General features: G+C 62.7%; 1 protein-coding gene across 5 annotated transcripts; it reads right to left on the bottom strand.

Annotated features, from left to right (window-relative positions):
* Positions 1 to 4,909: 4,909 nt before the first annotated feature.
* On the bottom strand, positions 4,910 to 14,269 carry GCGR (glucagon receptor). Of its 5 annotated transcripts, XM_090291885.1 has the most exons (15): positions 12,797 to 12,853; positions 12,104 to 12,275; positions 8,875 to 9,043; positions 8,670 to 8,772; positions 7,746 to 7,853; positions 7,547 to 7,668; positions 7,341 to 7,447; positions 7,115 to 7,271; positions 6,866 to 7,025; positions 6,736 to 6,796; positions 6,462 to 6,531; positions 6,094 to 6,182; positions 5,876 to 6,014; positions 5,633 to 5,674; positions 4,910 to 5,386 (listed from the first exon to the last, which is right to left on the bottom strand). In XM_090291885.1, exons 3-15 carry the CDS (start codon positions 8,935 to 8,937, stop codon positions 5,159 to 5,161), a joined length of 1,449 nt encoding a protein of 482 aa, XP_090148011.1. In that variant the 5' UTR covers positions 8,938 to 9,043; positions 12,104 to 12,275; positions 12,797 to 12,853; the 3' UTR covers positions 4,910 to 5,158. The 5 variants fall into 5 exon arrangements, with proteins under 5 accessions (XP_090148011.1, XP_090148008.1, XP_090148009.1 ...); XM_090291882.1 differs by lacking the exons at positions 12,104 to 12,275; positions 12,797 to 12,853 and adding an exon at positions 14,122 to 14,269; XM_090291883.1 differs by lacking the exons at positions 12,104 to 12,275; positions 12,797 to 12,853 and adding an exon at positions 14,122 to 14,269 and having other exon boundaries at positions 6,866 to 6,986.
* Positions 14,270 to 22,138: the final 7,869 nt, after the last annotated feature.

Below are 22,138 nucleotides of genomic sequence, written 5' to 3'. Positions count from 1 at the left end.
CCCGTGTGTGGTGCTCTGGGAGGGTCCCCAGGCCCTTTCCCCTGAAGCTGGAGCCTGGATCCAGTGAATAAAGGCAGCAGCACTGGGTCTGCCTCTTGCGTCTGTCCCTGCAGCTCTCACGGGCCCAGAAACTTGGTCTGATGCCCGGGCTCCATGGGGGGCTCTTCAGGCTAGAGGACGGGTGGTCTGCAGGCTCTGGGGGGCATTCCCTCTGGGGGCAGTGGCAGCCCTCCATGGCTCTGGGCCCGTCCGAGGCCCGAGCGCACTTGGCCTTCAACCTGGAAAGCTGGGGCAGGCCGGGCCGACAAGCCAAACCAGAATTTATTTTGGGAACATCTTTTCCAAGAAGAGTATTTTGGGGCCTGATTGACCCCACAGGTGGCTCTGGGGGCATCTTTCACGGGGGGTGGCTCCCTGGAGCGCAGGAAGGACAGTTCTTCGCTTTTTGACTGGGGTGGGGCCGCCCTGGAGCGTCGATTCCTTGTTCGACCGGTCGAAGCAGTCGCTGTGCTGCAGGCACCGGACCCGGGTGGGGCCTGCGGCCTCGGAGTGACCACGGAGCCACCCGGCCAGGCAGTGCCGGTCCACGTCGCCGACAGCCACCCAGGCTTGCGGCCAGTGGGTGTGCTGGCTCGTGCCAGGCCCTGAGCTGAGTCCCCGCAGCTCTGGCCGCCTCTGTCCCAGGGACCCGTGAGGGTGTCGGTGGCCGCTGGGCTGGGCCCCCTGCGCCGCCCCCACTGTTAGGCTGGGAAGGGGTGTGGCACCGCTCAGTTGGGGTGCCAGAGGCTGACAGGGCACAGGCACACTGCTTGCCCTCCACCCTGTGACCTAGACCGCCACGGATGGGGCAGGACCAAGGCCCTGCGCCCTGTGCTGCCCCCAGTGGCCAGCAGCGGTCCCCCTAGGGAGGGGAGGGGGCGGGGGCGGGGCTGCAGCCAGCCTCTGCTGCATGGTGACCGGTGGCTCCTGCTGCCGCCCATGGAAGTTGGTACCTGCCGCCCAGGCAGCTGCCCAGGGCCAGTGCTTGCTGCCCCTGTCCGTCACCTGTGGGCACTTGACGGCCCTGGCCTGGGCACAGCGAGCACAGGCCTTTGGAGGGCCCGGGCCGCCGCTGCTGGTGGCGAGGGCTGCCTTGCTGTGAGCCCTGGGCCACGTCACCGGCTGCTGGCTCAAGCGTCCCTTTAGCGCGGTGGGGCTGGGAGCTGTGGTGGTCCCGGGGCCTCCAGGCAGCCCGGTGGGAAGCGTCTGATTCTTGCTGCATGAGTTAAAAGTCGACTTGATTCCAACTCTGAGGCCCCCTCAGTCTTTCATCCCGCGGGTGGGGACCTCCGCTCCCTTCAGCCCCACTGGGCGCTGGAGTCAGCCTCCCCTGCCCACAGCCACTCCCCAGCCTCCCTCGCCAGTGGGGGCGCCGCTGGGCCTGTACCCCTTCCCCACGTGGGGGGGCCCCTGGGACACCACCCACTGTCCTTCCCATTCCACTCTTCCGGGAAATGGAGGCCCTTGGCCTGGGGTCTGCCAAGAACACCGTGGCCAGGACACAAGCTGGGAGGGAGGGTGAGGTGCTCTGGGGGGCTCTGGGCAGGGGACGGGGGGCGTAAGCACCGCGGAGAACACAGGTTTGGGGAGCGGGACCCACATTCAAGGCCTGGAGCCTGACGGGAGCCCGCTGTGCTGCTCCAGCGGCCCCGGGTGTCCGAAGTCCCCTGTGGATGAGCACTCGGTGTGGTCACAGCAGGGGATGGGCGGGGGTGCCGGGAAGAGGGCAGCGTCCCCTTGTTAGCCCCTGCCCAACCCTCCTGCAGCGAAGGCAGGTGTCCTGGTGGCAGTGGGGTGCGTCCACCATCCATCGCGCTCTACAGCGCACGTCTTCACTGCCTGACAGCCCTGTGGGCAGTTGGTGGCCCCGGTCTCAGCAGGACACGGTGGCCTGTGAGGCGCAGCCCGGCTCTGACTTGTTTTTGTTTCCACCCAATGTCCACGTGGTCAGGGGCCTGTCTGTGGCACTGAAGGGAGCTCCTGTCGCCCAGGTGGGCTCTGTCCCTCAAGGCCGGCTTTGGGCTCCGTGTGGGATTGGAGTCCCACCCCCACGCCCACCCCTCCCCCGCACTTGGTGGTGCACTTTCCCACGGTCCAGATTTGGCCGGCCCCATCCTGGGGTGGTAACCGACTCCTGCGCTCTGTCACTGGGTGAGACCCGAGGCGCGGTGGGGTTTGTACAAGACCTAGATGTCAAAGGACTTCGCTGAGCCTGGCCGCAGGGTCCTGGGAGGCAGGGAGACCTGCTGGGAGGGTCCTCTGAGCAAACCGAGCGCTGGGGGGAGGAGACTGGTGTGAACAACCTGTGGAGATTGGAGGTGCCCAGTGGGAGCTGGGTCTACATGCAGAGTAGGGGGCCCAGGGGCTGCAGATGGAGGTTGGGTGTCAGCTGAATATTGATTTTTAAAGCTTGATAAAGAAGGGAGGAGAGCTAGGCCTGACCCCTGGGCACCGGGCCTGGGAGAGCAGGAGGAAGCCGGAAAGGAGACTGAGCCGTGGGGAGTGAGGTCAGCACCCCAACCGCGGAGCCTGCCCTGGCGCGCCCCTCCGCAGGGGCAGCCGCTGCCGGCCCTGCAGCCCGCCTTTGCTTCGTGTCCCCGTTTCTGAAGAGCAGACTAAACTGCTGTTCCTGGGTTTTCCCGCTTCACTCCCCTCCCCAGCACAGCGCCCAGACACCCTTCCCCCTGCCTTCCCCGTAGACACGGCTTCTTTTCTCTTGTGACCCTGGTTCCATCGCTGTGGAGTTTACATTATGATGTCTGTGTTTGTGTTCAGAGCTGAGCCATGGGGTAAATTGTGATTATTTTTTCTTTCCTGCCCAACTTTTTGTTTTCCTTACAGTTATTAATTGCCTTCTTTTTCCTTTGCTTAGTTTCCTGTGTGCACATGCTCACGAAGTCCCGGGCGCTCCCCTAGGCCGTTCCCGTCTCCTCTCCGTGTGTTTGGTCACTTTCATCCCCTCGAGGGGGTCTCTCCTGGAGCCTCTGCCCTGTGCCCGGCCCCAGTGACCCCCAGGCCTGGCACACATCCCGGGGTCCACCTTCACGCTCCTAGGTTTGGTCTGTGCTTACTACAGTCTGCCTGCTCCTCTTCCGTGGTCTCCACTCTCATTCAGCAGCACACACACGCATACACACGCACACACACGCACACAGTCTGGGCAACACCCATGACTTCTAGGGGAGAGCCTGAGGGGAGGGCTGGGGTGGAGGTGGGAAGGTGGTACAGACAGGGAGGGGCAGAGGGTCTGGGGCGGGAAACGATGCTGTGTGGGTGCTGGGCCCTGAGTGAGAAAGGGGGCCCCGCCCATCCCCCTCCATCCACCTGCAGGGCTGCCTGGTCAGAACCAGGGTTTATTGGCCAGGCAGGTCCAGTTTCTGCCAGGCCTCCACCTCCCAGCCTGAATGTACTGGCCTGCTCTAGTTCCTTTGGGGACAGGGACAGGGGTAGAGGAGGACAAGGGCAGAGGGAGGCAGGGTGGGAAGCAGAGGCCCCTAGGTGAGCGCCACCCCCAGACGGGCACTGACCCGGCGCTCAGCAGGCGTGAAGGAGAGCTTGAGCCTTCCCTGGCCCCGCTGGCCCCACACGGGCTTCCAGGCACCAAGGGCTGGTGGGGGCGCCATGGCCGGGCTCGGAGGAGGGCAGGGCTGGGGGCCTGAAGCCTGAAGGTCAGGGGCTGCAGGGGCACAGCCCCCACAAGTCACAGGGACCCTGACCATCTGCCAGGACGGCAAGAGCGCCTCGTCTCCCAAGCGGCCTCCCATCCCTCCCCCTCATCGCTGCCTCCCTGCCGCATCTGGGGGTGCAGACCCCCCCAGGAGGGCCCCAGTGCCTGCTGGGTCAGTAATTCTATTTACCTTTCCTGAGAGGCCTCCTGTCCTCTCGTTTGCTCCAATTAGCCAGGCTCTGCCTGAGCAGCCGGGCCCACGTGGCCAGCAGCGGCTGCGGGTACCCCGCCCCCAGGGCCCAGCGGTACCTCCCAACAGCTCTGGGGGCCAGACACCTGGCTGGCCGGTGTGGCTTCTGCTTGCTGCGGCTGCACCCCTTTCTCCTCCGACTGCGCCCTCCGCCGTGCACACACCCTAGCAGGCGTCCTTGCGGCTGCAGGGGCACTCTTGGGGGGGGGTGCCGTGTGTGGCTCCCAGCCCTGCCCTGGCCTCCAGCCTCTCGGTCAGGCACTGTGCCCGAGCAGCAACTAGGACCTCAGGACGCACCCAGGGCACTGCCCACCCCCCGGTGCACACCTGGCCCTTCCTCCGTCCAACACTCAGCTCACTCCCGGCCTGCCCAGGGGGTGCCCAGCACCACGCGACGGCGGCTGCTCACCCTCGCTGGGCACAGCTGCCCTCCGGTGAGGACCACCCCGGGCTGTGCAGAGGCCCGGGGAGCACTATGCTGTCACTCTCACCAACCGCGTCGGTTTGGGGCCCACTTCTCTCTGCTTCAACCTGTTAGCAGCCTGCGAACTGCTCAGGGCGCTGGAGCCAGGACGAAGCAGAGGCCCACAGAGGACGGCCTGTCCCGGCCGGGGGCGGCACCCCGAGCCTGAGCCCGACCTCTGGGTATGATGTCAGTGGCCTGCTGTGGCCATCACCCCATCATGCCCCCTTGCTGGCAGATGGTGACGCTCTGGGGGTTGAGGGACTTCCACTCCAACGTGGGGTGGTGGTGAGGCCCCCTGAGCCGGATGGGAGGGTGGGGCACACTGCTAACCGCCTCTCACTTTGGGTCTCCTCAGGGGTTCTAGCTCCAATTCATCTGTAAAATGGTGGCACCAGCTCAAGGGGCGAGGGGACCCCCACCAGCAGCTGCTCTGGCCCTGGGCCCAGCCTGACCCCCAAGCCCCACTGCCCAGGGCATGCACTGTGGCCGCAGTGTGAGCTCTTTATTGTTGGAGGACACGCCTCACCTCCAGACTCACAGACGCACACGGGGACACACGGGCACACCCTGCGCCACTCCTGTTCCCCAGCCCGCCCGCCCTGCAGGGCGCAGCGCAGGTGTGGGGAGGGGCGGCCCTGGACCCCCCAACTGCCCCCCGGCCTCTGTGGGGCATCAGACTGAATCGTTCGTCGGCCCTCTCGGCTCCTGGTCCAGCCCCAGGAGGTCTCCGAGGGCTTCAGAAGGGGCTCTCGGCCGACCCGGGGAGGCCGCCAGCCACGCGGGCCCCTGCAGAGGGGTCCTGGCTGGCCCCATTGCTGTCCCGGCCCCTGGAGAGCAGCAGCTTCTCGGTGGGGGCTCCGCTGGTGGGCCGGGCCAAGGCCGGGTGGCTACTACCCTGGCGCTCCTCCCAAAGAGCCTCGCCCACGCGCCAATGGTGCCAGCTCCGCAGCAGCTCTGTCTGCACCTGCAGGCAGCCGGCAGGTGGGGCCAGGCCTGGGGCCCGCCCATGCCACCCGCACCCCACCCCCAACCCCCACCCCCAGGACCGCCAACCTCTAGCCTTGAAAGGCATGGAATGCCTGGGGTCCATGGACGTTTGGTGCCCCTCTCCCTTGCGCTCCCTGAGGACAGGACTCAGGTGGGCATGAGGGCCAGGTGCCTGCGCTCCACTCTGCCCCTGACCCCGGGCTGGTCTCAGGCTCCCCCCTACCTCCTTGTTGAGGAAACAGTAGAGGACAGCCACCAGCAGGCCCTGCAGAGGGGAGTGGTCAGAGCAGCCCCGAAGGAGGGGCGAGCACCGGGGGGGGGGGGGGGGGTCGTGTGGAACCTAGGGGGATGGGCACCTGGGGAGACGACACCTGGGGGCGGGCACCTGGGGGGGAGGCACCTGGGGGGGCAAGCATCTGAGGGGGGCAAACACCTGGGAAGGCAGGCAACTGGGGGGGATGAGCACCTGGAAGGAGCTGAGAAAGAGGTCGAAGAAGAGCTTGGCAAAGCGCAGCGCGCCCTGGGCATGCTCGTCCGTCACGAAGGCAAACACCACTTCATGGACCCCCAGCAGGGGGATGAGGGTCAGCGTGGACTTCGCCAGCCTGTGAGGTCCAAGCCTGAGCCGCCGGCACAGTGTGTCCCCCCAACCCCCACCCACACCCCCACCCCACCCACACGCACCGGAACTTGTAGTCTGTGTGGCGCATCTGGTGGGCACGTAGCTTGGCCACGAGGATGTGAAGGATGCGGATGAAGATGAAGAAATTGATCTACACACGGAGGGCCCAGCTCAGGGTGGCGCCAGGGCCCCCACCCACACCTCCCGGCTCCGTAGACCCTGGGCTGGTGGGCACCGGGCCAAGGACTGGCAGCCGGCCCCAGGCCAGGGCGCCGGCCAGTGTCCTGGCTGAGTGCCGGGGCCTCCCTCCCTGTCCACCCAGGCAGGATGCTGTCTGTCTCCTTGGCCACCACAGGCCCACAAGGAAAGGGGGCTGGAGGCTGACCCCACGGGCGCCACACCCCTCCTTGCAGGTGCGTCATCGCCTCACCGAGATGGCCAGGAAGACGGGGATGCGCAGGATCCACCAGAAGCCCATGTTGTCGTTCCTAGTCCAGCACCTGGAGGGCGGGGCCCGCTCACAGCCTTCAGCCCCCTGCCCCCACCCCCGAGTCCCTGGGGACCCAGTTAGTGTCCCGGGAAAGAAAGGGAGACGGTCACATACGACCCACATCCTGGGCACCAGGTGTGCTCGCCCCCCACTGCCCACAGGCCAGGCCCCGCACCGGCCTCTGGCCTCCGGCCTCTGGCCAGCTCATACTCACTGGATGTTCTCGAACAGACACTTGACCACTGCCCAGGGGATCACAAACAGCATGGGGGCACCTGCAGGGGCGGCAGCTGTGGTCCCAAGTGTCCCAGCAGCCGGCCCCTCCCGCACAGCAGCCCACTCACCCCAGCCGATGCCCAGGTAGAGGGCGAAGAAGCTCCTCTCGGGGCAGGTGGCCAGGCCCAGCAGGCTGTGCAGGTACACGCCCTCCACCAGCAGCCAGCAGTAGTTGGCCACCACTCCGTACTGCATGAACACCGCGGCCGCCCGGCAGCCGGCCACTGCCTGGCGGCACGGGCGATGTGGTGAGCAGGGGTCCCACGGCCACCTGCCGCATCGGGGCGGGGGGGCGACAGGCGCGTCTGGGCGCTCACCCCGTCACTCAGCCAGCCGCTCACGCTGAGGTCGTCACCGATCTTCTGGCTGTAGCGGGTCTTGAGCAGCGCGTCGATGACCAGCACGGAGCTGGCCCTGAGCACGAAGGACACGAACAGGTTCGCGTGGATGTAGTTCCGGGTGCAGTGCAGCCGCCTGCAGGACAGGGGGTCAGCGCCCACCGCGCCCTGCCGCGGCCCTTCCTGGGCAGGGCGGGCAGCGTACCTGAGGCCCAGCAGGATGGCCAGGGCCAGGAGCAGGGCCCCCAGCGAGAGGCAGTAGCCCACGGTGTACATCACCTGGAAGCTGCTGTACATCTGGGCCACCTCCTTCTGCAAGTGGCAGTGGCTGGTCACGCAGGGCGGGGGTGGAGGAGCCCCCGCCCTGCCCCCGGCCCCCACTGGCCTTTGCTGCGCTGGCCACAGGCTGACCTGGACCTTAATCTCTTCCTCATCCATCTGGCACTGGGAGGCGTTTCTCCATGGCTGCCCCTGGGGCCCGCGCACCCACTGCCCGTCCGGCCCACATCTCTTGTAGACGAAGCGATGCTGAACTGGGGGTAGGCACTGGTCAGCGCTCTGCCTCCAGGCCGGACCCCCAGGCCACCCCTCACAGGCGCCCTGCAGTTACCTTTGTGGTACCAGGGCAGGTACCAGGGGCAGGAGATGTTGGCCGTGGTGTTGGGGGGCGTGTCGGGCCAGCAGGAATACTTGTCAAAGGTTCTGTTACAGACCAGCTCTGCAGAGGCGGGGGCGAGGGAGGCTCCTCAGCAAGGCCATGTCCCCACTCAGGACCCCCTCAGCATCGTCCTCTGCTGTCCAGCATCAGCTCCCCTTCAGGTCTCTCTCACTATCCCACCTCCCCGAGCCCCCCAGCCCTGCCTAGTCCTGACCTCTAGCTCCACCCAGCCACCTCCCCTGGGACACCGGGCATCTCTAACTTGCCCCACACCACCCGGGGTCCCCCCTTCCCAGTTCTTTTCTTGCCTTGTTTTGTCTTGTCTTTCTTTCGAGATTTTATTTACTTATTTTACGCCTACAACAGGGAACCTGGCCTGAAGCCCAGGCATGTGCCATGACTGGGAATCGAACAGATGACCTCTTGGTTCGCAGGCCAGTACTCAGTCCACTGAGCCACACCAGCCAGGGCCCAGTTCCCTTCTTGAAGTGCCTCCCTCTCTGGAGACTGAACCCTAATTCTGTTGGCACCCTTCCTGGGCCCAGAGCCAACTCTGTGGTCAACCCTTGCCCCCTCTGCCCCGGGGCAGGGCCCGTTTCTGCCCGGACAGTGTCTGGGCATCCCAGGCAGCTCCTCCTGCGCCAGTCCCTGAGGCGTACCCCGTCCCTGCCCTCCCCACCCCTCCAGGCCTTGTGCGGTCTGCCCACCCCTTGCAGCCTCCCCCACGCTCTGTGGGCCTGGTGGGCTTTAAGCCATAGGGGGTGGGGGGGCGCCCAGCGGCAGGGTATTGTCAGCTGGGCGGGGCAGTCCCGTAATAAGATCTCAGGAAGTGCGACCGGGCAAGTGCTGGACTCAGGTGGAAGGCTGGGCGCGCACCTGTGGGGGCCGGCAGCAGGCTGAGGTTGTGGAGACACTGGTCACCGTAGAGCTTCCACTTCTCGAGCAGGAAGTCCATCACCTGAGCGGAGGGGGCCTGCGGCTGGGGACAGGGATGGATGGGCGGAGCCTCGTCAGCCCAGGAAGGGGCTGGGCAGGCCTGAGGGCAGGAGCCGAGGGGTGGGGGCCGCGGGCTAGTGCTCACCTGGCAGGCCAGCAGCAGCAGCAGCAGCAGGAGAGGGGTGCAGCATGGCCAGATGGGGGGCATGCCTCTGGGCTGCCACCCCCCACATCTGGCTGGGGCTGCACAGCTGGGACAGAGGGTCCTCGTGGGCACACGCACTCCTGGGGTGTGAGGGTCAGAGCAGTGGGGTCTGGGGAGAGATCCCAGGAGAGAGGAGACTTACCTGGACTCTGTCATGGCCACCGGGGTGTCCTGCTCCCCTAAAACCACCCATCTGAGCTGCCAGGTGCTCGTGACGAAGTGGGAGCTGAGAGCGGAACAGCTGCTCTTTGCCAACAGGTCTTGCCCCGTGTCCCGGGGCTGTGCCACCTCCCCCGTTGCCGCCCCTCCTCGAGGCTCTGAGGCACTGGGCCCCCCTCTGTGCTGGTGGCAGCCACCACCCTTCCGGGTCCCGAAGCCGCGGGAGGGGGACAGTGTCCCTAGCAGCCCACCTCTTCCCCCGGCCCTCACCAGCCTCCCACCTATTCTTAGTCCCTGGGAAAGTCAGCTTGCCAGGCCGGGGCCGGGTGCTAGGGCCATTCATCACGGAGCCCCCACTGCCATGGTTACCGCGGTGGCCCTGGGCCAGCTCCCAGCCTCGCCCGGGGCCAGGAGCACCAGGCACATTCTCAGGGCGGTCGCTGTCACTTGCATGCCCCCTTCCCCAGGACCGGAGTGTCAGGGTGGCGCCCTGGGCCCCGCCCACGGCCTAGGCCGGGTTCCGGGTCCCGCAGGGGCACAGCGTGCAGGCAGCTGGCAGCACATTCTTTCGAGATTAGCGCTGCCGGCTGCTGGAACCAGACAAGGGACCCCTGACCTTGGGGTGCCTGTGGGGGCGGCGCTCGGGGCCCAGTCCTGGGCCGAGCCCGTCTCAGCCAGAGTTCTGGGGTGGCAGCAGCCCCATAAATCCTCCTTCCAGGCTTCTAGAGCCTGTCTCTGCTCAGACGGACTCCCCTGGGGCAGCAGGGAGGGGCCTCCCTCGGGGCCTGGAGGCAGGGCCCCCAGGGCTCTGGGTGGGCCCTTCTCTGGGCACACTATCATGGAGCGAGCAAATGATGGATGGACAGATGGACAGCTGCCTGGCTGGGCACTGCAGGGAGAAGCCAGGAGTGGGGAGCAGGGGGCAGGCTATGGCCGAAGGTGGGCGTATATCGGGACACCCTGGATTTCGACCTCCTCCAATCAGTCCAGCTGGGTCCTTGTGGGACCATTCAGCCAGGGGCCTCCCTGAGACTCACCACTCAGCCCTAATGGGACCCTGAGATACCGCCATGCGGTGTGGGAGCTGAGAGGCCTGGCAGACACCTGCACCACAGCCTGCTCTGGGGCTCCTGCCAGGCTTGGGGAGGCAAGCCCAGGTGGTCCCCAGCCCCTGAACTAGGGGAGAAGCCCAAGCTCAGGGCTGCCAACAGGGGCCATGGAGCGGTGGGTGCTCTTGCAGAAGGATGAGGGGCAGTTCTGGTGTCTTCAGTCCTGAGGTCACAAAAGGGTCCTTATATCCTGATTCTGACCAGACAGCCTTCTATCTGCTCTCGGCCCCGCACAGGCCAGGGCCACTGAGCTGGGAGGGTAATGAGGGGGACCCCGCCTGTGGCCTGGCTGCTAGTGGGGGGGGGGCATAGGCTCAGGGACAGCCGTGGCCTAAACCACTAGAGGCTCTAGGACCAAGGGAGGGGGAGAGTGACAGGGGCTGGCTGGGGCAAAGCTGACGGTGGAGATGCAGGCAGGGGACATGGGAGGAAGGACACTGCCCGATAAGCTGTTCCCTGCCCAGAGGCCCTGCAGCAGGGGTGCAAGTGTGGGGTGAGGTTGTTGGACATCCAGCCAGGAGCTCCTCCAAAAACAGATGGGCCCTGAGGGCCAGGCGGGGCCACTGGGCGGTCAGTTATTCCAGGGAACCCAGGGGAGAGGGGTGGGCTGCCTGGGGACCCTCCTTTCTGCCCCTCCCAGACTACTCTCCTCGGGAAGCTGCAGCCAAGGGAGGGGGGCCCTCCATGTCCCTCACACCCACCCCAGGTCTGGTTTGGCAGAGGGTTAGGGATCAGCACCCACGGATCCCAGGCTGCACACCCTGGCTCAGGGAGCCTCTAGCCCCAGGCCCCCAGAGGTCATGGCCTCAGCACCCCCAATATAAAAGGCCACAGGCGAACCCCACTAGGGCCCTGATGGGAACAGGACAAGGGGTAGAAAGGGTGGGTCCTCTGTCCCTTTGGGGAGAGTGTGAGTGAGATTCTAGACACTTGTCTGAATAGGGATCAGGGCGGAGGACTTCCCGCTGTGCAGAGCTGAGGTTCTGGGGTCCCCACCCTGGGCACCCAGGGGGAAGGCTGGCTCCACAGGCCAGGACAACATCACAGCACCCAGTCCTGGTCCTGGGACCAGGGCAAACAGTTTAACTCCCTGGAGCCTCAGCTTCCGCCCTTGTGCTGGGGGTGAAGATGTCTGCTTCCTCAGGGGTGAGTGAGCCCTGCCACCTGAAGGCCCTGTCCCTGCCGCCCTGCTGTGGGGTACACAGGTTCAGATGGACTCCCCCGGGGCAGCAGGGAGGGGCCTGGGATGAGCAAGAGGCCGAGGAGCAGAGGGGGGCACTGCTCTGGGGATCCCTGGTCTTCACCTTATTACCCTCCTGGCACCACGCAGTAGGGTGGGGGGTGGCTGGCCAGGGACCCACCTTCTCCCATCAGGGACCAGGGCTGAGCCCACACAAATGTCAGCCCAGGCTGGGAGACTTGGGTGGGGCTCCAAGGGCCCCCAGCCCCCACCCCTCCCCTCTGGATTCACCCCCCCCTGACTCCCGGGGCTGGGCTGGCACGTGCCCTGCCCATGTGGACAGAATGACCCACTGCTGACGGCTTGGCCAGCGTCCCACCAATTTCCACTGGGGGTGTCTGAGGGACTCCCCGACCTGGGGAAGGGGTTCCTAGGCTGGGTGGATGGCCCATGGGCAGACAAAAAAAGCAGCGGTGGTCTCCCCAGGTCACCCCAGAATCCAGGTGGGTGGGGTTGGGCCCCCCACCTCTGAGGTGTATGAAGTGGGGGGTACTTCTGTGACACCAGAGCAAGTGCTGGAAGGTGGTGGCCAGGGAGGATCAGAGGACACGGGCTGTTGACAACGCTTGGATCCCCGTCCTTCACCCCCTGTCCGTGGGGGCGGGGCGGGCCTGGACACCTGCCAGGCTGCAACTCCCCCACCGAGCCTCGCCCCCAGCACCTGGGCCTGAAAAGCAGCCCTGGCCGGTCCGAGTCCGCGGGGGATGTGGGCGCCCCGGCGTCAGGGGTCAGTCGGTTCGGTTCAGGGTGGAAGCAGAAACCCCGCGCGGCCGAGAGGCAGGAGCGGGGGCGCTGGGGCGGCGGGAACAGGACAGGGCGGTGACCCGCCCTCGCTGCGGGTCAAAGTGACAAATATGGGCTTCTTGGAGGAGCGGACGGCGGGGTTCTGAGCCCCTCAGCCCCCGCCCGAAAGCCTCCCGGGGTTGGGATACTGCTGGGGGCGTCCTGGGGTGCAGGGCCCGCGGGGCTGAGGACCCGCGCCCCCGGGGCGTCTCCGCGGAGCGGCCCCGCGGGGGAGTGGTGCCGAGAGAGGAGTCGCGAGCCGAGCAGGGGAGTGGGGCAGACAGCCACCCCGCCCCTGGTCGCACTCCCCGGGGATGAGTGGACGGCGGGGCGCTTAGACCCCCAGCCCTCCCGACCGCGGGAGACCCGCTGCGCCAGCGCTGCAGGGGCGAATCCCGCGGGTGGAAATGGAGGTGTCAGACGGCGGATGAGGACGGCAACCCCAGGCCGAGACCGCCCGGCCCACGACAGGGATCCCTGCTGCCTAGTCCCGCGCTCCCCACTCCGCGCGTCCCAGGCCCGGCCTGGTGGGCTCCCGGAACGTCCCCTCGGGCCGGGCCCCAGTGCTCACCACGCCGCTCAGGTCCAGCTCGGCGCTCCCCACCGGCTCCGGCTCCCGGCCCGCGCCCCGCGCCTGCCGCGCGCAAACTTTCCGGCCGCGACACTGGGTGGCGGCTGTGGCGGAGTGTGTGTGTGTGGGGGGGGGACAGGGGAGGAGCAGCAGCCGAGGGTCCGCGCGCTCGCGTCCCCGTCCTCCCGGCGACGCCCCGACTCCTGCCCCGCAGACCCCTAACTCCGGGCGGATGCGGGCGCGCAGACGCGGGGCCAGGAGCCAGAGGGTGAACAGGTGGGGGGCGTGCAGGGCGCGCGGCCGGTGCGCAGGGACTCGGCGCCCCTCCCTCTTGCTCCCTCTCGTGCCCGGGTTCTCACCGCTTCTTTTCCGGGTGTAGCGCTGCTTTGCGGGAAGGACTGCCCCCCACGTACCCCCACTGCGGCTCCTGCTGACACCTCCCTCCAGGCACCCCCGAGCAGACCAGCCGGGGTAGGGGCAGACCCGGTAGGGGAGGCCCCTCACTGGCTGCGCCCAGGCGGGCGGGAAGGCAGCTCCCAGGGGCGCCCCTACAACCCGGCGCTCAGGGCCCATGTCCTCTCCCTTCAGCCCCCTCCTGCCCCGCTCACTCCACAGCTCCACTGAGCCCCACTCCTGCCTCGGCTGGCTGCCGCCGAGTTCCCGCTGTTCCTTCCCCCTGGTCCTGTTGCCAAGGGGCGCTCTGCGACTGCACCCCTGCTCCCAGACCCCTCGTGAGCACGTCCTCCCCGCACCCCTCCTCCCTGGCTCAGAGCCAGCACCCGGGGCCCTGCTCTGGGGCCCGTCCCCTGCCTCACCTGCCACCGCTCCCCCACCCCACCCCCACAGCTGCTGTCAGGGCCCAGTGTCCTCAGGGTCACCGGCCCCGTGGACACTTTTGGGCCCCATCTTTTCTGGCCTTTCAGCATTCCAGGACACTGATGCTGCTGCCCTCCTTCTAGAAAGTTCTCTTGTGGCCGTGGGCTCCAGGGTGGCCCTCCCCTCCACTGTCCCTCACATAGTGTCCCCCCTGGTCTCCAGGTGTCTCCAAGGGAGCTGCTCTCATCCCCTGGATGCACCCCCATCCCCTCCCCCCACCAGACACCTGGCAGTGGCCCTGAAGCCAGCACGTCCTGCGTCTTTCCATTGCGTCTGGGCCTCCTTCCCACTGTCTGCCGCCTCTGACCACCATCTCCTGGGCTGTCCTCCTCACTAGCCTTCGGCTCTGGGGCCCTTCTCCCTAGACTACTTCTGTTTCAGGGGGCACTGAAACCTGTGGCCCCAGAGCAGTCAGTGCTGGTCCCGCTGCCCACAGGTGGCTGGTATACCTTAGCACACCCCTGTGTCCAGCCGTCATCTGAAGCCCCAGGAGGAAGGGCACTCCTGGGGGGCCCCTCCAGACCCCCGTTTTTACCATGCACCTGAGGCCCTGCCCCCAGCGTGGCCTCTGTTCAGCTCCGGGGATGACCAGAAGGCAAAGGTCAGGGGCAAAGGTCAGGAAGTTGGGATCTGCCTGCAGAAAGGCTGTCTGTGCAAAGGCCTGGTGCGGGTGTTGGGGGCGGGGGGGCCCTTCTGGCTCCCGCCTCTCCCCTGCGCCGCACCCTCCTCCAGCCGTCTACATCTCTCTGGGAACGGAGCACCCCTGTGTGGGCTGGCAAAGTCTGGGCCAGTGTGAAGGTGCCTCCAGCCTTGGTGGGTCCCACCTGGGAGTGGGTGGCAGGGACCACTGCCAAGTGTCTGTGGGGGTCTGAGCAGCTGGGTCCTCCTGCGGCGTGGTTTTCAGAGGCGCCCTTCCCTCTCTGATCCGTGTTGTTCTAAGGACAGCTCCGGCTGGCACAGCTGCTGCAGCCTGGGGGAGGCGCTGCGTCGCCAGAGTTGGGGCCCTGCAGGGAGTGGCGTGGGTGCATGAAGTTGGAGGGTAATACCTGAAGTGTGGAGAGAGTGGGAAGCAGAGGAGGAGGGGACCAACAGGGGTGGGGGCTCCCTCCCTGGGCTGGGCCACCTCTATTTACATAACCGAATTCATAACACATAAACAGAGCGGGACTGGGAATGAAGGAGGCTGGACCTTCCCACGTACCAGTCCGGGTGCCTGGGAACCAGGCAGGCTCCTGCCCTCTGCTGGGTCCCCAAGGGTCCTGTTGGGGGTGGCAGCCCTGGAGGTGTGCTGGCTGCTGCACCCCAGGAGGCTGGGCAGGGGGCTGCCCCCCGCCTGCTTCCCCCGGCCCCCAGCGCAGTTCTGACGGTCTGCACTAGGGGTACAGGCGTTCGACCACATCCTGGAGCTGGTGCGGCCCACTGGCCGGGCGCCTGCCTGTCAGCCCCCAAGAACCACATCCACCCTCCTGTTCTGGGGGGCAGACAGGGTGGTGCTGGGCAGAAAGCAGGGCAGAGGGGCCGGGGTGGGTGGGGTGGGGGTGGAGGCTGCAGGGACGAAGGCAGTGGGAGGAGACAGTGCCCAGGACGCAGCCCCTGGTCTCCTGACTATGCCCTGATTCGTGACTTTTGTATCGTTTTATGCTGCTTCGCTCAGCACACGTTGTAACTCAGGCACTTCGATCTATTAAGAGGAAGTCCTGTCGAGTCCCTGAGCCTGGGCACTGAGCACCCTGCTGTGTGGGACTGTCAGGCCTGACCCACCCCGCTCACAGGTGGCAGGAATCCAAAGGGCCATCCCTCGCTCATGCCCACGGGCACAGAGCTGCGTCCTGGCACCTCGCCAACGAAACTGAGGACCCCAGACATATTCTAGAGACCGAGACCCAGTGGAAAAGTGGACACCAGAGAACCAGCTGGCGCATGGGACAGAAGAGCACTCCAGAAACATTTTAACTATGCAGCTGGCCTTAGGGAGCTGGGAAAGGCAAGGGACCCTTCCCACTCAGATGGGCAGTTTCGAAAACGGGTGGAGAACGAGGAAGAGCCTTTGGCAATTAAAATATAATCTCTGCAATTTTCAAAACGTCACAGGCAGCTGGAAGAGTGGGCAGAGAGAAGTCCTAGGGATGGAAACTAGGAGAGAGAAGGAAGGAGGTGGCGGGGCTCTGTGGGGAAGGCCCAGAGGTTCCAAAAGGGTCAGAGAAGGAGGAGAGCCACAGAGCACAACCTGACGTGCGTGCCCGAAGCTCCAGCGCGGCTGGTGGCCAAACACCCGGCACAAAAAGACAGCAAACAGACGAACCAGTGAAAACACCCTGCGCATGGCATCATCTGAAATGGCAAAGTCATCAGAATACACAGAAGCTCTTGGATGTTCTGGAGGAAACAGGTGTCCGGGACAGGAGCATGGGTCAGGACACCGGCTGTCACCAGCAGCGCCATGTGTGCACGGCCCCCAGGGGATTCCTGCCCTCGGGTCCCCCAGGGCGCACTGTCCCGTGCGAGGGCAGGACAGGACAACTGTGGACAGCAGCGACTCCTGGAGCCTAGAGAGTCCCCAGGAGCCCAGAACCAGGCGGCCCGACCTGAGCGGCGCTCTCCCAGGTGAACGCTGGGTTCCGGAGGCTCAGGACAAACAGCAGAATGTAAAATCGCTTGGAAATACTATTCTTGACATATTGGGTTCATAAAAGGTATTACTAAAATTAATTGTGCCCGTTCCTTTTTAGGTGGCTCTGAGAATATCTCGAATGGCTGGTTCCGCCGCATGCTGGGGCCACATTTCTATCGGGGACGACAACAGGCGTGACAGGAAGGGCGTGTGCCCCCAGCGCGCCTGCTTCCTCAGTGACATTCCTACCTCAAGGACGTGAGCCCAGGATGCGAGCCCCACGGAAGGGCCCGGCGCCCCTGGACCGAGAGGCCCATCCCTGATCGGGGGCCAGGGAGTCGAGATCACACCCCCGGCACAAATCAGGACATTGCCTGAGCAGGACTGTGTGCCAGGTGCTGCTGTGGACAGAGGGCAGCTGACAGTGGCCGGGCCGCCGCGGCAGGGGGCAGGTGTGCTGACTAATCCAGGCTCCGCTGGGCACGGCGAGGGGAGTGAAGCGGGGCGTGGGGCTGGGGGGGAGACGCAGCCATTCTGCTTTACCTGTCGTTTTAAATCTGTTGCCTGTTTTGTTATTTGTTTATTTTATATATTTTAAAGATTTTATTTATTTGTTTTCAGAGAGAGGGGAAGGGAGGGAGTAAGAGAGGGAGAGAAACATCAATGCGTGGTTGCCAGACAGACACGCTGCGTCTCCCTCCACAGCTAAGAAGGAACACAACTACCTCAAAACTAGAGACAACCAGAAGTTCCAGAAATTCAAACCGCATGTAAGTCCAGCAAACAAAGTTATAAAGAAGAAATGCTCATCCAGACAGGTAGGAGAGGCGGAACTGGGGCGACGAGGACACGGTGTGGTGGTGGCAGCAGCAGGCTGGTAGAAAGCGCAGTCGCACATTTTAAAAAGTCAGGAGGGACACCTGGGGAGCGTTCCCAGCACTAGACCAGACCGCGCAGCCCACGGTCCCAGCGCCGGGGAACATCAAGCCTCATTGGTTCCGACTGTGCAGACCCGTGGGGGTTGGGGCGGAGGCAGAAACTGCCGGTCTCTCAGCTGAATCTGCTTGTCTAAAGGGTCCCACGGTCCTAGAACGTCCACAGACCCACTCATTCTGGGAACAACGGCCAGGGCAGCAGCTAGAGGGGCGCCAGTCCAACACAGAAGTGGGAGAAGTGCCTGGAAGAGGGGCCAGTGCTAAGCAAGCAGCGTTGTTCCCTCTCAGTCTCCCCCCACACGCACAGCACCACAACGTCGTGAAACGGGTCACCCTGTACTGATGAACCCCTAAGGCTCCGCCCCTTACAACGTAACAGGTGTGACAGTTCTACCTAAGACCCAGAGGCAAACAAACACAGGAGACTTCCGGCCAAGATGGAGGCCTAGACTGATGCTCCGTCTCCCTCCACAACTAAGAAGGAACACAACTACCGCAAAACCAGAAATGACCAGCAGTTCCAGAAAATAAATGGAAGTCCAGCGTATGAAGTTATAAACAAGTGGTGCTCGTCCGGACAGGCAGGAGGGACGAGGCCGGAGCGGAGAAGTCAGGCTGTGCTGGTGGCGGGGGGACAGCGGTGAGCACAGACACCCGTATTTAGGGGGAGGTGAGAAGCGCCCGGGGAGCACCCCCTGCTGCTGACAAGACCCATCAGCTTGTGATTCCAACGCCAGGGAAGGCAGACCCCCATTGCCTCGGACAGTGAGGCCCGGAGGGGGTGGGGAGGGAGGAGGGGGCTCCCGGTCTCTCAGTGGAGAGTGAATGGTAGGAATCCATCTTTGACCCCCACCCCCACAGAAAACACCACAGCGTGGTGAGAAGGGTTGCCCAGTTGTGATGAGTGCATGGGGCTCCGCCCCCGATAGCGCAGGACGTGTGACAACCCTACCCAGGAAGAAAAAACTGCCAGGATGACAGGGATCATGACAGATATCCCAATCACGCAGCTGACCAGACAGCAAATACATGAATTAATGGACGGACAGATAGATAACTTTTCTGAGGCTCAGTTCAGAGCTATAGTTATAAGACAGCTTACAGAAATAATAGCGGGACGTAATCAAGACGGGGAAGGAATGAAGGCTAGTCCTGCTGAAATGAACAAACCACATACGAAACTAGTGGTGAGGGAAGGAAACCAGGGATCAAATCAACAAACCGAAACGTAAGTGTTACAGAAACAGGGGAGTCCAAAAATCCCCGGAGTTCGCGGCTGGGTGATGGGGAGAAGGAAGCAGCTTTCAGAATGCCTCCGCATGCCTGAGGCTGGTGGCTAGTGTCTTTTTTTATGGAAAATGGCTTGGATGCTTCCAAGGTCTCAGGTGGATGGGAGGGGTCTTGAACCAGGGGACGGTATGGAGAAAGCACAGAGCCTGCGTGGGGTTCTGTGAATGGTCAGAACTGTTGGCAACACCCACTGCGTCAGAGGACGCAGTCAGGGATATATAGGCAGCTGCGGACACTTTATGGGGGCGCGCTCTGGGGCTGTCTCCCTCGCTGGCGGGTGTTCACAGGGGTGCTCTGGAGAAGGAGAGGAGATCCACGCGGTTTACAGAAAGAAGACAGTTTGCAAGGAGGCTGAGAATCCTGGCGGTTTTGTATTGAGAGCTGAAGGGCACCGCAGCACAGAAAGGACCTCCCCAATCAGATTGAATGATTGGCAGCCGCTGGTAAAGCTGAACTGTGTTTGGGAAGTAGGGAAACGGTGTTTCTGACCTTCCTAAGACTGGCCAGGTTTGGTAGGGAGGAGGCAAGGATATGTGTAACTGTTAAATAAACAATTTTCTTTTCACTCAACTAAAGTTGTAATTCTGGCGGCGGGCAATCGGACCCCTAACTAAAGAGCCCGTGGGTTTGTTTTCAGTTGGAGCAGCCCAGGGGTTTTGTAACATAAGGAAGGAACAAACAGTCAATGAGTGCAGACAGAGGAAATGAGAAATGAGGAAAATGAGGAGAGGCTCAGAAACCTCTGGGACAGCTGTAAGCGGGCCAACATCCGAATCCCAGGGCTGCCAGAAGGTGAAGAAGAAAAGGAGAAATTGAAAAATTATGTGAAAAAATAATGAAGCAGAACTTCCCTAACTTGGGGAAGGAAATAGACTTACAGGCCCAGGAAGCACAGAGAGTTCCAAAAATACTGGACCCAGGGAGAACCCCCCCCCAAGACACATTATAATCAAAATGTCAACAATTAAGGATGAAGTGAGACTCTTAAAAGCAGCAAGAGAGAAGAAGAGAATTACGTACAAAGGGGTCCCAGAAGACTGTTAGCTGATTTCTCAAAGGAGACTGTGCAGGCGAGAAGGGACTGGTGAGAAATACTCAAAGTAATGAAAATCCAAAACCTACAACCACAATTACTCTATCCAGCGAGGCTGTCATTCAGGATAGAAGGGCAGAGAAAGTGCTTCCAGGACAAAGTAACACTGAGGGAGTTCATCAGATCCAAACCACTGTTATATGAGATGTTAAAGGGACTTGTTTAAGAGAAAGAGGATCAAAACTATGAACATTAAAATGAAAACTGTATCACAACCACCAACAGCAGAAGCCAGGGAACCGAAACAAAGGCAGACTAAGTAGGCAGCGAGAGTGGGAGAAGAACTATAGGTGTGGGGAACATTCTGGGGGGAGGTCAGCAGGGAAGAGGAGGGGGGAAGGGAGGGAGATAGTGCACGAATTAGGAAGCATAGGAGGGAATGGAATAGACAGGAAGATGTTGAGAAGAACTATATGCACAACCAGTGGGTATGGACTAAGTGGGGGTACAACTGGAGGGAGGGTGTCACTGGGTGAAGGGGAGCAGAGGGATAAGAAATTGGGACAACTGTAACAGCATAATCAATAAAGCATATTTTAAAAAAATATGTGGTTGCCTCTTGCACACCCAACTGGGGACCTGGCCTACAACCCAGGCAGGTGCCCCGACTGGGAATCGAACCCGCGACCCTTTGGCTCGCAGACTGGAATGCAATCCACTGAGCCACACCAGCCAGGGCTGTTTATTTTAAATGCTTAGTATTTTCATTACAGGTGACATACAACAGTGTATTTGACTCAGGTGTACGACGTAGTGATCAGACACTGTTGTGATCCCCCGATAGCACCCACCTGACGCCACCCGTGGGGGCCGCTGTATTGGTGACTAGGCTCCCTGGGCTGTGCTTCACATTCTGTGACCACTTTTATCACTGGCAATTTGTGCATCTTAATCCATTATGTATTTGTATCTGTTTTAGATAGTTTCTTTTAAAAATATTATGAAACATTTCAGACGAACACAAGTATACAGAGTATCAGTTGCCTGGACAGGTTGCTCAGCTGGTTGGAGTGTTGCCCAGCGACGCCAAGGCTGCGGGTTCAGTCCCCGGTCAGGGCACGTACAGGAGTCAGCCAATGATGCACCGATGAAATGAACAACAGATCAATGTTTTTCTCTCTGTCAACTCAATAATAATTTTTTAAAGATTTTAGAGAGGGGAAGGGAGGGAGAAAGAAAGGGAGAGAAACATCATTGTGCGGTTGTCTCTCGTGGGCCCCAACTGGGGACCTGGCGCACAACCCAGGCCTGTGCCCTGACGGGGAATCAAACCGGAGACTCTGGTTCTCAGGCCGGCGCTCATCCACTGAGCCTCACCAGCCAGGGCTCAAATCAATAAAAATTTTTTAAAAGCTAAAACACTGATGCTCTCCCGGCATCCCCCCAACACCCCCACTGAACCAGGTGTCTCTCAGCATCTCCACGCTCACGTTACACGTGTGAGTATAGAAATGGTGCGTCACATCAGCTGGACCTTCTCAAAGGCACACAGTGTGACGGCTGAGGCTCTGACGTCCGTCCACGCTGGTCCTGAGCTCCGGTCCGCAGACCTGCCGCGTGGAGCCTGGCGCGCCGGGCCGTGGGAGACTTCCTCTGCCACCTGACTTCGGTTTCCTCCCCACCCGCCTTTCCCTGTGACAAGGCACGCTCCCGGACAGGTCGCCCCAGTACACACCGTGGGTCTCTCCTGGAGGTGGGCTGCTGTTTGTGAGCGGTGTGCCCATCTGCGCTTCAAAATGGTTGTGCAAAGTCACAGTCCTACCAGTTTATTTTCAGATAGGCATAAGTTATCAGTTTCACAGCATGTCTTAAAAGCCAGATTTATTGAAACGGGATTTACATACAGAAAAATTTACCCCTGAGAAACATACAGGTCAGTGACTTTCAACAAATACATAGTGCGTGACCACAGGAGTCAGGCCAGGGGAGGAAGCCACCCTCCCCCATTGGGAAGGGCTCGGTCCTGGGGCGCAGGGGAGCCATCGCGGGTGGTGAGCCGTGTGGCGTGGGAAGGCGCGAGAAGGATCCTTATGGGTCTGGCTCTGGGTGAGTCCAACTCAGCGCGTTCCAGGCTTAACTCCCCTCAGGGCTTCTGTGTCCTCACCCAGGCCCCCGTGGGAACCCTCCCCATCTTTCCCAGTGTCATTGTCACCCCCGCCCCCCTTGGCTTGGCTCATTCTGCAGGACGCCCGGAGCCCTGCTCCCCGGACACCCACACCCACCCTGACGGCTCAGACGGGGTCTGTGGCTTGTCTGCTCCCTCCAGACCCCGAGCTCCTGGGTTAGGGGCCTGCTGCCCTGCTACATCCTCTGTGTCCCCATCCACCTGGCCCCCAGTCCTGTACTTTGCCATTGACTCAAGCCTGGCACCATTCACAGCTGGAGACCCCAGGTCCCTTCCCGCTGCTGCTGCCACCCTCCTAAGTGTCTGATTCAATTGTGCTGGCTGGATGCCACCTAATGAGACTGCAGAGCCTAATGGCCTTGGTGGTGGCTCGAGGCTACAGACAGCTGGCGAGGCAGAGGCCAGGACCCCG

This window comes from Furipterus horrens, unplaced genomic scaffold (genome assembly GCF_987537825.1).
Source record: "Furipterus horrens unplaced genomic scaffold, mFurHor1.1.pri manual_scaffold_11, whole genome shotgun sequence".
Classification (NCBI taxonomy): domain Eukaryota; kingdom Metazoa; phylum Chordata; class Mammalia; order Chiroptera; family Furipteridae; genus Furipterus; species Furipterus horrens.
This window is presented reverse-complemented; position numbering and strand designations above follow the sequence as displayed.